Source organism: Martes martes (assembly GCF_963455335.1).
Source record: "Martes martes genome assembly, chromosome: 12".
Classification (NCBI taxonomy): domain Eukaryota; kingdom Metazoa; phylum Chordata; class Mammalia; order Carnivora; family Mustelidae; genus Martes; species Martes martes.
In genome coordinates, this window is record NC_137900.1 from 78,952,299 (window position 1) to 78,966,108 (window position 13,810).

General features: G+C 50.0%; 1 protein-coding gene across 4 annotated transcripts in view; it reads right to left on the minus strand.

The window, feature by feature from the left end:
• ASTN2 (astrotactin 2) overlaps positions 1-13,810 on the minus strand; it is a gene marked incomplete at its 5' end in the record, with an annotated part of 861,701 nt that overhangs the window by 224,956 nt on the left and 622,935 nt on the right. For all 4 annotated transcript variants that reach the window (XM_080820162.1, XM_080820161.1, XM_080820159.1 and 1 more), the window contains one exon: positions 12,702-12,881. In XM_080820162.1, coding sequence (XP_080676288.1) covers positions 12,702-12,881 — 180 coding nt within the window. The remainder of the gene's footprint in view (positions 1-12,701; positions 12,882-13,810) is intronic.

The window sequence follows — 13,810 nt, forward strand, 5'->3', positions numbered from 1 at the left end:
TATTCATTCCTTCTGCTCTGGTGATGATGGCTGCATAGGCCTGTTTCCCTCCTCCGTGAACTGGGAGGTGTTAACTCCAGCCTACGTACTATGCACTAGGACTGTTCCTCGGTGTCCCATAACATTTTACATAAGTAAAAGCCGGCCAGAAAGGAGAAGTGTGGACAGCCTCTCTGAATGAAACAAAGCCTCTCTAAGTCAGAGGTCAGAAACAATACTGGGCGTGGAGTGTGTGTGTGGAAGTTGCTCCAGGAGGAAACAAGTTGCACAACGGGAACAGGGGGAACTGTATTTTTATACTGGGAGCTTTGTCTTCTGTGATGATTACCTACACAACTAGGTCCAAAACCTGCATTTTCAGTTCTTATCTTTTTTTTTTTTTTTTTTGATCACCAGACCGGTACATGTTCAGCTGCCCACATGGTATTGCCAACTACCTTGTCAGCTGTGGGCTGCTATGTTCAATGAAAATGTCCCTGAGAAACCTCAGACTCAACATACTCAAACCTGAGCTCAGCTCTCCAACACCTGCTGTTCTTTTGTTCTACTTTAAGAAACACTTCAGTGCCACCATTTCTCACCCGTTTTTTTTTTTTCTTCCGCTGCATGACTACTAAATGTTAAGCTGCTATTATTTTTCTCCTGAATCAAGGTTGCAACTTCCTAACTGATCTTCCCGACTCCAATCTAGCATTCCTTCAAGCCCAAGTCAAGCTCTACCCTGCACCAGCCAGAATCAAATTTTAAAAAGCAAACAATATTAATAGAATCTTTCAGTGACCTTAATTGCTCCTAGGAAAGGATGCTTTCTTAACGTGGTCCACACATTCAGTGGGATTTGGCCTCTGCCCCTCTATCTTCCTACGTTTATCTCGGTACTGTTTCCTAGCAGACTGCTCCATATACTTTTTTCCCCTCTCTTATCTCAGGGCCCTTTTTTGTACATGCTTTTCTTGCCCCCTGATACTTTGCCTCTCCTTAACCACCTACATTACCTAAATCTTGCCTCCTGCTGGTTTTCTGAGATGCCCTTCCGGAGCCACCCCACAGCTTGAGTCGGGTGTCGGGGCCACACTTGGTGCTTTCTCCCCTCCTAGCGTTTACACATTGCATTGTGATCTCCTTATTACCTGTCTCTCTCCAAGTCTAGACTGAGCTCGGTGAAGGCAGAGCCACATTTAATTTAGTGCTGCATTCGCACAGAGAAGGCACTAAAACTTGCTGGACAAAACCAGGGCAGGGGGGCAGCCTGGTTTTTCAGCCTGGTAAAAATGAACACTTTGTGTCACATTTAGCACCAGCTGGCTGTGCCACCTTGTGCCCCTCCCCCCCAGCTGCCTCCCTGAATCACGGACAGTAAGCTGCAACAGAAAATGGGATGTAATTGAAAGGTGGGAGGAGTGGTTACCTCAGATTTCATTTTCCTTGGAGAATCTTCTCAACAATAAAGTCATGGAAAGTTGTGTTTCCTTCTGGGAACCCTAAATTTTATCTTTGTGCAAAACCACCACTGGAAGAGAAGGCTCAAAAAGATACCTTTGATACATGATACATGGTATGTATATTGTATCTCAATAAACCAATCACAAACAAAAAGGAGATACCTTTGGCACAGGGCCTCCTGAATTGCATCTTAGCACATCTTCGTGGAAGGAGGAGGGAGAAAGGGGAGCCGGTTTGAATCCTAACCCTGTCACTAATTTATAGTTCCCTCTGAGCAAGTTTCTCATTACCCGTTTCACCATCTATATTAATAGATTTATTGAATTAAGGATCTTTCCAGCTGCAAATTTCAGTGATTCTGATGCTCCCGACTTCAGGGACTGCTTGGGCTAAGATCTCTAAAAGGAGCCTTCTATCTCCTTGGGCACCTGTGAAATGTGAAGATGTGAAGCAGAGAAATACAGACCCCAAGGATCTCAAGGAGGAACGCTTGGGATCTAGGGCTTATGTGTCAGACAAAAACAACCAAGGGCAGCTCCTACCCAATGGATCGATAGTCAAGTCAATCTCTAAGGCCTGGATCAAAGCCTGGACCCTGACCCAGAGCCAAGGTGTCGCCAGAAAACAAGGGTCTCAAGCCCACTGACCAACACCAGGCAGGCTGGAATCCTGCTGATCTGTCTGCCTCTTTTTTCACTCTTCCTGATCAACCACTTCTACCTGTTTTAGAAGGAGGAGAAATGCCTCTAAGACAGGAACACTCTTTCTGGAGTGCCCACTGTGGTTAAGTAACAGCAAAATGTATACGGTGAGAGGGCCGGAGCAAGGAAAGAAAGAAAGGAAACGAGCAAGTACCTCAACGGGCTATTTGCCTTTGGATTATATATATCCCCCTTCCCACCCAGCACTTCCTGATTCTCAGTTTTCAAGGTAGAAAGGCACCAGCTTTGAGGGTCGTTGTGAGGAATAAATGAGATCGTGCACTCGAAGTGCCCAGAGTGCCTGCTGGCATAGAGTGGTTCTCAGCATGTGGCACCTGTTCTTACAGGGATGGATCAGGGCGTGGGAGCCTTGGAGTCACATAGAATCCTGCCTCTGCCTATTACCAGTCATGTGACCTTAAGCTAGACGAGTTTTCTCCTTTGGAAGATGGACCTTGTGGGGGTTCTTATGAAGCACAAGATAAGATCATGTGATTAATTGGTCCACACTAAGAACTCTATACACATCAGACATGGTTGCCTGCTCCTCTACCATCCCCTTCCCCAACACACGCAGCCCTACACATTCTTTGAGTGCATTCCGAGCTTGGCATCCAGCTGTGCAAACAGGCAACCCTGTGCCCCACTGCTGGGCTCCAGGCTGAGCTTTCTGATAAATCTGCTTTCTATTCCCACCCCCCCCCCCAGGTTCAGGCAGGACTCAAATTCAAGTTGGCCAATCATTGAGTGAGAAACGGCCGTGACTTTAGGTTTATCTTAGGCTCTGTATTCAGGACTGGAAAGAGCTACGCCATTATGTCTTTTGTTTTAGAAAACTGATGGTGATGATAATCGCCACTGACTCGATTGTGTCTCACAATAATAAATGATAATAATAATAGCTCGCACTTCCCGAGTATTTCTTATATGCCAGGTGCAGTGGTAATCACTTTATAATCATTGTTTCAGTTCATTCTCATAACAATACTGTGAAGCAAGCATCCCTATACCCATCTTAAAGATACACTGAGACTCAAAATCAACATGCCTTGTCTTGCGTCACACATCTGGCAAATGGGATAGATGATGCACACACACCTAATGTGTGTGTTGGTATTTGTTGATAGGTACTCCTCTGATAAGGAGTGGGCAACGATGACTGATTTGTGTTGAGTTCCTACTATAAGCCAACTAATCACGTGATCTCGTCCCATCTTCAAGACAACCTGAAAGGGTCAGATGCTTTTCTGACTACTCCCCGGGTACTTCTGAAACTGGCCCGGTGATTTGACTTCTCTGGAGGCATTTGGAGACTCAGCCTCTCCGGTGCATGAGAGTACTCAGCTGGGGACAGAGGCAATGGCACTTTCTCTGACGACTTGAAGACTGAGGCGCCGAGACATTCGAAGATGGAAAAAAGAGGCCAGTGACATCCCTCAAAAACATCCGAAAACGTCCAGGAACTACTGCTCCTAACCGGTCTGAGAGGACTCAGCATTCACCAGGCTTTTTCACACCCCCAGATTTGCGTCTTGCCCCCTGCAATCCACCTCCATCACCCGGGTGGCAAATGCCCACACCCTCCAGGACTCTGCTGAGATGTCTTCTCCTCTGGGGAAATTCTCACCCACCCTACATGGTTAGGGACCAGTCTCCCAGCCTGGATTCCTCCTCTCCTAACCCTACACACACACACACACACACACACACACACACACACACGCTTTCTTCTGTCATAGCCTTTACCAAAAATTCACTGGTTAGTCTTTCCCATTGGACTGTGAGCTTACTGAGAGCAGGAAGTGGGTCTCATTCACCCTTGGCAGCCTCTGCCCCTAATACAGAGCCTGACATACAGTTGGGGCTGGACACAGTAGTGTGGGAAGATGGAGTAATGACAAGGGATGAAGGAAGGACAGAGAGAGTGGCAAGGAAGGTGCCCTTGTGCAGTGGGCTCTTTGAGTGAGACTGCTCTCAGGTGGGTAGGTTCTGCCTGCTGCTGAGGTCCTGGGGAAGGCAAAAGCGCCCCTCTGTGCACCTGGGTTCCCTGCAGACCTTCTTCTCACTAAGGAGTTGAAGGCGGAGAGAATACAAAAGCCTCCCATTCATCTCCAGGGAAATTCCACATTCTTAGTGCAAGACTGCTGGGAGAGAAGGGTCCCATCGGACTCCCTCAGTCCCTGTATCACTTTCCTGGGAATAGGACTGGGGTAGGGGAACAAGAGTGGTTTTAGCCCCTGTCTGACTAGAGTCAGAACAACTAGTTTACAACAGTATCAATCTCTTACAGTTCCCTAATTGGAAGGACAAGAGGGGCAGCCTCCCATGCTTCAAGGAGTGATATATTGGTGTGTGCACGTGTACCCTAAAGTAAGAAAACGTGCGGTCTGTCAACCAGTGACTCTCCCATCTTTGAGGAGGTGGGAGGCTTGGGGAACCAGGGTCTTTGAAAATGCTCTGAGTTTTCAGGAGGGTAAAGACCAAAAACAAAATAAAACAAAACAAAAAATGCTGCAAGCTAGTTATTAAATTTCCCCCTTCGCCACTGCAGGGTCTAACCGATTGCATAAGCTGACCTCAACCTTCCCATCTGTTGAATAGGAACAGCCAGCCTGGCTAAGGATGGGAAAGACCTTACCCAAGAGTTTCTTTCTCTCACAGCCACGATTGGTGTTGCTAAGTGACCACTGCATTCTTGTCACCAAGCCTGGTCCTGACCCAGAATTTCTTTCAGGGAGCACTCCAGGTGGCTACTTACTACCTTGTAATCAAAACTAGCCCACAAAGAGAAGCTCACCCTGGCTCAAGGAGTGCCAAGGTTCCTTCCAGCTCTGACGTTCTCGGGGTTAGCTCTGCCTCATAATGCTGCCACTAAGAGGGAGAAGCGAGTGACACAGAGGGGTATCGGTGCGTAGAGTATCTCCTCTCCTGCCCACCCTGAGGCCTACGCTCTGAGTCTTTGCTTCCCTCAGTTCTTTCGAGGGCGGATAAGAGAAACAGAACAAGAGTGCAAACGGTCGCCTTGGGCCTGATAACAGCATCTAGAGAGTCCTCTGAGGCTGCAGTGGTAGGAACAAACACGGGTTGTCGTGATGAAAGCAGCCTGGGTTCAAATCCCTGCTCTGCCAAGCTCCCTGCTGGGAACTCCCTCAGGCCATCTTACCCTTCTGAGCCTCGCTCCCCTCAAGCACAAAATGCAGATAACAATGCCTCCCTTCCAGGCTTGCCATGCGAGGAGTAAATTGGATGAAAAAATGTACGTGAAAGTGCTTGGTGAGCCGCTCTGCGCGGAGCCCTGCGAAGGATTATTATTCTTGGTATGCACCAATAGGAAGACGACTGGGGTGTTTTGTTCCAGATGGACTCAATCTAAACCAGGGAACAAATGCTTTTTTTGGTAATTTCATCTGGTGGAAATGGCAGTCTCATGGGCCTATTTGTGTTTAATGAACCACATCCTGTATCGTCTTCTTGCAAGGTTCTGAGGAGAATTAAGTTAGTTCTCTCCTCTGGCGTGCTGCAGACAAGTGAGTGTCCAGCTCACGTTTAACCTCCTCTGGCCTCCCTACTCTCCAAGGAAACACTACCTCAGAGCTAGAGGCATCCTACACAGGGCTGCATGGAAGCCACGAAGCCGGGGGAGGGAAAGGGCTATGCAACCACCTCCCACCACCTGGCTGGGACCCTGGCCTAGATGAGTGTGGCCGGGCTCTGATCCCTGACTGCCGCCATAGTTAAAGGTTGTGTGAGGCTGGGTGTGACAGACAGACAGACAGCCTGCAGCAGACTGGCTGGGGACACCGGGGATCTGGGAAGGCACTGAGGTCATGGGGGAAGATTTTGGAAATTAGCCTCAGAGCAATGACAAAGGACCTGGGAGTTTTCATCCAAGAAGAAGCGTGATGGTATTTCTGTTAATGGTTAATTGTATATGTCAACTTGACTGGCCCATGGGCTATTCAGAGATGTGGTCAAACACGATTCTGGAGGTGTCTGTGAGGGTGTCCGCGAGGGTGTTGTGGATGAGATCAGCAGCAGACTGAGTAAAGCAGACTGCCCTCCCTTATCTCACTGGGCCTCAGCCAATCGGTAAAGGCCTGAATAGAACAGAAAGGTTCACCCTTCCCCTCACCAGGAGTAAGAAAGAATTCCTCCTTCTTGACTGTTTGAGCTGGAACAATATTCTCTTCTTGCCTTTGGGCTCAAACGGAAACATTGGTTCTTCTTGGGTCTCAAGCCTGCCAGCTTTGGAATCGGAACTTACACCATCAGCTCTCCGGAATTTCCAGTTTGCTGAACAGATCTTGGCTTGAAACTTCCCAGCCTGCACAATCACATGAGCCAATTCCTCATGACAAATCTCTCTCTCTCTCATATATGAATATTATATACAATAGAGACTTTTATCTACCCATCCATCCATCCATCCAACCATCCAACCTGTTGGTTCTGTCTCTCTGGAGAGCACCGACTGATCCGTGTCCTCAGGGCTGCTGTGTGGTTTGGACTGCGGGGGGACAAGAGTGGATGCCAAGGGTCCAGGTCAAATGCCAGCGCTAGAGTCCGGGCAAGCCACGATGGCGGCTTGATCCAGGGCACAGCAGAGAGATGGAAAGAAGTGGGCAAATTCAAGCCCTAGCTGGGAATGAAAATGGATAAGATTTGGAAAATGGGGTGCGTGAGGGAGAGGAGGATGTGAAGAAGGACTCCGGTTTCTGGTTCTGCCACCAACAGATCATGGCACATTTCACTCGAACACGGGGAAACCACCAGGTTGTGTGGAGCAGAGTTTGGGCGGGCAAGGGAGCTGCCATAATGGCAAATATTGGAGGAAAGCTTAGAGGCAGAGGTATAAAGTGGGAGTCGCCAATGTAGGGAGAGTAACAGAATCCCCACAAGAGAAGTGTCCAGGAAGAGGGGGCCCAGGCCAGGGTCCTCTGAAGTCCCATGGATGGGGGTGGGTAGAAGAGGGTGAGCCGGCAAAGCAGACAGAGAAGCCAGCAGGAAGGCAGGGGACTCACAAAGAAGATCGGGGACAATGGCGGCAAACACAGTGCCTCAAGCAGGAAGTGGTCAGCTCTGTCAAACGCCAACAGAAGGTCAAGCAAATGGGAACTGAAAACTGCCCCCTGATGATTCAATCTACAGAATAGTAAACCAGTACCCAGGCAGTCCCGGTTCTGAGAACAACTGCTTTCATGTCAGGTTGCTGTCTTTGAAGCGAGCTCCCTCAGGAAACTGAAAGCCCAGGAGAGTTCTCCAGCCCACATCAGCCCCTTGGCCACAACTGTCCTCAGAAAAGGAGGTGACATTTGACTATCTCCTTCTCCTCCCCCCACCTTAACCCCGGGGCTGCCTTTCAAGCAGTCAGAACTCCTTTAAAGAATAGTCTAGGAATGCTGAGCTGACAGTCAAACCTGCGCTGTAATTCAAATGGAAATGCAGAAATTCATTCCCTCCGACAGTCCTGGGAAATTATAATTGAGATAAAACATCTTTTAAAGGTGGCAACAGGCATTTATCTCTAAGGACATCTGTATACCATGGACTGCCCCAATCTTAACTCAAGAGCAGTGTAACCTTCACTAGAAAATGTCATTTCACAGGGTCATGGAGTCTATAAATTAGGAAAAGTCATATTAATTGCATACCTTTTCTCTTCTACACTTTCTTTGTCTCTCCTTTGTGTGTGTGTGTGTGTGTGTGTGTGTGTGTGGTGTGTTCTGTTTTGCACTTAACTACTTCTCTGTGTTTTGTTTTGTTTTTAAGATTTTATTTATTTATTTGATAGACAGAGATCACAAGTAGGCAGAGAGGCAGGCAGAGAGAGAGGAAGTAGGCTCCCTGCTGAGCAGAGAGCCAGATGTGGGGTTTGAACCCAGGACCCCGGGAACATGACCTGAGTCAAACGCAGAGGCTTTAACCCACTGAGCCACCCAGGAGCCCTGACTTCTCTGTGTTTTCATGACTCCTCCTTGCCTCCCTCAGTTGGTCTTTCTCTCTCATACACACACACACACACACACACAAACACACACACCCCTGGAAAGGAAACACAGTTACCAGAGCAGATGTGGCAGCTGTGGTGGGAGGGAATGCATTGGATCAAGATAATAACTAGGTGTCCAGCTCAGTGCTAGAGGAGTCCACTGATGGGCTGTGCTTTCGTTGGAGCCTGTATTTTGCATGTGAAGAAAGTGATCTAGAGAGTGAATCAGTTTGCCCAAGATCCCACAGCTGGTAAGAGGCAGAGCTGGGATTTGAACCCGAGTCCATCTGACTGCAAAACCTCCGCTTTACTTCCAAATGACAAAGTCTTTATCCAAGCTAGCTACAGGGTGGGTAACTTCTTATGTCATAATTAGGATAAAAAGACACGCATCAAGGTCACAGCTGGGCAGTATATGTGACTATCAAGCCAAAGAGTTTACTGGGAGAAAGGTAGCTTTTTAAAAATACACACCTATCAGGAACACAGCAGCGTGCAGTGAAAGTATTAAGCGGAAGGCCAGAGACTGAAAACTTCACGTGGTGCTTGGGGCACGGCCTGGGAGCAGAGTCGAGGGCTACAGGGGACTCACAGGCTGGAGCAGCGTCCACGCTAAGCACTGCTGTGCCTGGAGGGCCCAGGGATGACTTTGGCTACTTCTAAGGTCTTCCTGGCTTCTGACAGGCACCATCTAACGGATCTGTTCAATGCTCTGGTCCCCTCCAAACTGGCGAAATCCTGAGACGATCCACTTGGTGGTAGCAAACCCCACCTCCCTGCCTAGATCTTTCCAGTCCTGCTTGGCATGCCCAGCGCCCCCCTGGAATCAGTGTCACAAGGTGGGTCTGTTCTTTTCGCTTTTGCTCTGCCCCATTGCAGGGAAAACGATACACAGACCCCCCACCCCCACCCCCACTCTCTGCATCACAGCAGCCATTGCCAACGGATCCTAACGTTCTTGGCCAGTGGGCTCCATGACCTCCACAGAGTGGCCTAGATAAGCCATTCCCTAACTGATCAGAACTGGAACAGGAAATAATAGATATGGGCCATCACATGGCAGTGACTGGGTTCTTTTTTTTTTTTTTTTTTAGAAAGAATCTTTTTTTTTTTTTTTTAATTTATTTATTTGACAGAGATCACAAGTAGGCAGAGAGGCAGGCAGAGAGAGAGGAGGAGGCAGGCAGAGAGAGAGGAGGAAGCAGGCTCCCTGCTGAGCAGAGAGTCTGATGCGGGGCTTGATCCCAGGACACTGGGATCATGACCTGAGCCGAAGGCAGAGGCTTTAACCCACTGAGCCACCCAGGTGCCCCAGTGACTGGGTTCTTTACCACAAGTCCTCCCCGTCCTTCTTTCCAACTGTCTACCAGTGGGTTAAAAAAAAAAAAAAAGTGGTGAAACACTAGAAGTCTAGAACAGATTGGGGAGTGAACAACACGGGGACAGCGTCCACATCTCGTCTCCCGCGGTGCCCCAGCACCAGGCACAAGGTCTGCCAAGAAGCAGCACTTACAAAATATTAACGAATTAGAGAATGAATGAATGAATGATAAATGTGACTTTCTTTCTTTCCTTCTTTCTTTTTTTTTTCTCCTGTGGAACACACACTGAGAAACACTTAGGGGAATAATAGTCAAATAAACCTCTCATGGGAATATTTTAATCAGGCACATTCAGTCCCGAACCCCTGGGCTTTCCAACGATTTCTAGTGGCTTCCCCAGATCACAGCAGGAACAAGAGCCCCATCGTTAGTAAACCTGGAAAGCCTGGGACATTTGTTTCTAATTTCCGTGGATACCAGATCTAGGGGGCAGGGAGCACTGTGCTCAGGTTGGAATTCAAACACCTTCCCTTTCGCTCATACACTGTGACCCCAAAGAGCCCCTCTTCTTCTCTAAGCTTCAGGTTTCCTGGGCTAAGACGAGGGGTGAGTGGGATTCTTGCCTTCGTTGCCTCAAGGGGTACATGGGAGAACACACAGGACTACACTGTAATGTGCTCTTACTCACGCCCTACTGGGCCTCTTTTCCTGGAACTTCTTTCCAGCTTTGGTCCTTCCAATCAAGGACACACCACCACCTGGAGCTAAACATAGATTTCAAAGACTCCAGGAACCCCTCCACACTCCACTCTCTGGGTTGAAAGAATATTTATCCTTTTCTAGCGACACAGGTGCATCTCTGAGAGATTAAGGAGCATCACACGTGGGCAGGAGCCCTGCCAGGACTAGACTCCTCAGCTGTGACCGACGAGTCTTGCTTTATTCTAAGCTATCATTTTTCATGTGCTGACTACATACCAGACACTTTACCTGTATTATCTCATTTCGTTCTTCCAAAAGCCGCGCCAGGGAATTCCTATCCCCCTTTTAACGCATGAGGAAAAAGAAACTTAGAAGTTACTGCCCGAGGCTATCCAGCAGGGACGGAAGGATAGACAGGGGGACTTGAACGCCTGTCTGTCCCACTCGCAGCACCTCTTCCCGCAGCTCTGTCCCCAGAGTGACCCGCTTCCAAACCCAGACCCATCCTGACCCACCTCCCAGGAGCCCCTCGTGTAGCCCGTGCCCATGACACAGAGCGGATGGCTGCGGAGAGAAAGGTCACCCACTACCTCTGAGTTCAGAGTTCCTCCAACCTCGGGAACATCCCTGGGCTTCTCAGCCTCCCCCTCGCAAACATCACTCCCACATTTTAAAAAAAATACAACCGCAGTGCTTCATGGGTCATCTAGGTCACAGCAGGTGGTGAGAGTGAGAAGTGTGAAGGTGGCCTCCGCGTAGCCCTGGGCTCTTCTTGGGAGCAAGCGTATGACAGAAGCAAGAAACGTGCCTCCAGACAAGAAGCCCAGTGAGAAAAGCTACTGTGCCAAGTTTCCCCAGCAAGTTTGTGGCAACCCGGAAGGCTCTGGCGTCTTGAAGGGGGCCCCAGCTGCTCTGTGGGCTTTCCTTCTGCCCCAGCCCATCTGACTTGCCACAGAGTCCACGCATCCCCTGCATAAGGAGTGGATCTTTCCGGAGGGAAACAGGCCAAGGCCTGGAAGCAGTTGAGGACAGAGATGACGTGGTATTTAGCATGACAGTAGTGTCCCTGGCCCCAAGTGCGGGCCGAGGCGGGTTAGTTCAGTGGCCACAGTGAGCGAAGGTTTTTATAAACATAACCTAATTGTATTACTTCAAAGTCCTGAAGCTTATTGCCCTGCTTAATGATGTGTCACGTTATTTATAGGGTAGGACAACGAGACTTCTATTGATTTAATGCACTTCCTTAAAGACCGTCATTGTCGCAGCCATAAAAAACAGAGCTATTCCCAGACAACTCAATTATGTCCCCCGCGTCTATAAACCACCCCGTGCCCCACACAGTTGCACACAGGAGGCAGGGAGGGGTGAGACCACGGTGGGGGGTGCAAGCCCCTGGGGGCAAGAGGAAAGGATCTGGAGATGGCAAAGGCAGGGGCACTGGGACCAGCATGAAAAGCCCTGGATGGGGATCATGGAGCAGCACCCCACTTTGTCTTGGACACCCCCCAGTGGAGCTCAGTGACACTCAGCAAGCTTCCTCCTCCCTCTGGGCCTTAATTTTCCCAACTGCAAACTTGGGGTGCTAAGTCCAGGGAGACTCATAAGGTCTCTTGTGGCTCCCACAGTCTATGGTTTAAGTTGATTTGGTTCCTTAGATGGGGGTGCTGGGCCATGTGAAGAAGGTGGGGAGCGCATTTTTAACACTGCTCCCCACCCTTTCTGCCCATCGAGAGCTCTCCTTTCTCCATTAGTGGATAACAATAACGGTAACAGGAAGCCATCCTCACCCTGCTACTTACTAGCTGTGTATCCATGGGCACTCGACTTGGCGTGGCTGAGACTCACCTTCTCCCCTGTGAAATGGGGATGTGAATACACCGGCCTGCTAAAATACGCAAGGCAGAGGTGGAATATTTCTGTCTTTCTCAAAATGCTGTGACAGTTAACTGCTTCCCTTTCAAGTGGAAAGTGGACAGGAATGGCTACTTAAGCGCCCATTTCACAGAAGGGAAAAACTGAGGTGGGAAGGGAATGACGCTCCGAAGGTGAGTGGCAGGGACTGGTCTCCCCCATCTAGCCCGAGGAATGCCAATTCTGATAAAAGCTGAGGCTCCCAGGGACATACTATCTGGTGACCCTCCCTGAGGATAGAAGCTTCTCCACGGGAGAGACAGGAAACTGTCTCCTGAGACCCAAAGTGAGCCCTCCCAGAATGGCCAGAGCTCCTCTTGGGCTCTTCCTAGAAGCCTGGAGAGAAGGAGGTGTCAAGGAGACGCCACTCCCATCCCTCCAACTCTTCCGCCATGGTGGTTTCAGAGGAGAGAGCTGGAAACAAGGAACCTGCTGTACAAGGCAGAAGTGCTGGAGTCCAGCCCACCACCTTAGGGTCTCAGAAAATGCCTGAACTGAAAGAATCCTGAGATATCATCACACAACCCCTCATCCTGTCCGTGGGGAAACTGAAGCCCAGGGAGGGGCAGGGTGTGCCGAAGGCCACACAGCTTCGGCATGGCCGAGCCAGGATCTAGCTTGTCGCAGCCTTACCTTTCTGGTACTGGAGCCACAGCTGTTGCTGGACCTTCTTGCTGGGGAAGTGGATGATGCAGGTGAGCTCAGAGCCGTAGAGGGCCTCTGCAATGTAGTGAGAGCCATAGTGCTGGATGAAGGACAGCAGCTCCTCCCGACTGCTCTCCCTGGTCAGGATCTTGAGGACGTTGGTGAAGCCTGCACGGAGGAGGAGGACACAGAGGTGGTCAGATCTGGGAGGCCGGTAGCTGGCGGATTATAAGAGGCCAGGGGCTCTCTCCAGCCTGGAGCTGGTGTTACCCCACAATCAGCCTGATGGCTGGCACGGTCTGAAGGGGCACAGCAACCTCCCCTCGCTCGCAGAGCAAAGGTTGCTCTCTCTGGTAGATGCACGAGACAACCGAGAGGGAACCAACAGTAGAGGAAGGCCTCAAGCTTGGCGACCGAGACCATGGGACCTGAAAGTTGCCATCGGGAAATCAAAGCTGACGTCTGTCCCTAGCAGCTAATGGGCACCGAGCACATCGCCTGCTGTTTCCCCCAGTGGTTCCAATTTAGCCTCAGCCCCAATGCTGCAACCCCCACTGTGGATGAGCAAGTCAAAGCTCAGACTCTGGATGGTTTCCTTGGTCCCCCGGCCAGAGGAGCTCAGTCTCCAACCCCCTTCTGTTCTCACTCCAAAATATATGCATTTTCCACTGCACCCAATCACCCAGGGCGTGAACTGCCCACAGCTGGAGCGCCTGGGCTGCCCTGACCCCGGATCAGCAGATAGTCTGACGTCCTGGGATCGGATCCCTGGCTTGGCTTCCAAGAACACTACTTCCCTTTCTGCCTCTGCCTCCCTGGAACAGTGGTATGTTCTGGCTCCTGACTTTGTCAAGGGCCTCCCTGCTGCTGTATTTCCCTTAATCCTGTGCCAAGAAGACCTAGGTCATCAGGGCCTAGCATGGGACCTACAAAGCCATCACTCTATAACCACCGCTCCCCACCGCACTCCTTCCTCCAACAGGCGGGTCACCAAGTTGTTCTTCCAAGAGCCTTAAGACCTGCCTGAGCTCCTTCCTGCTACCAATGACCAGCCTACCAATGACCTTACCTGGTGTTCCAGGCCTCCAAGGGCATCT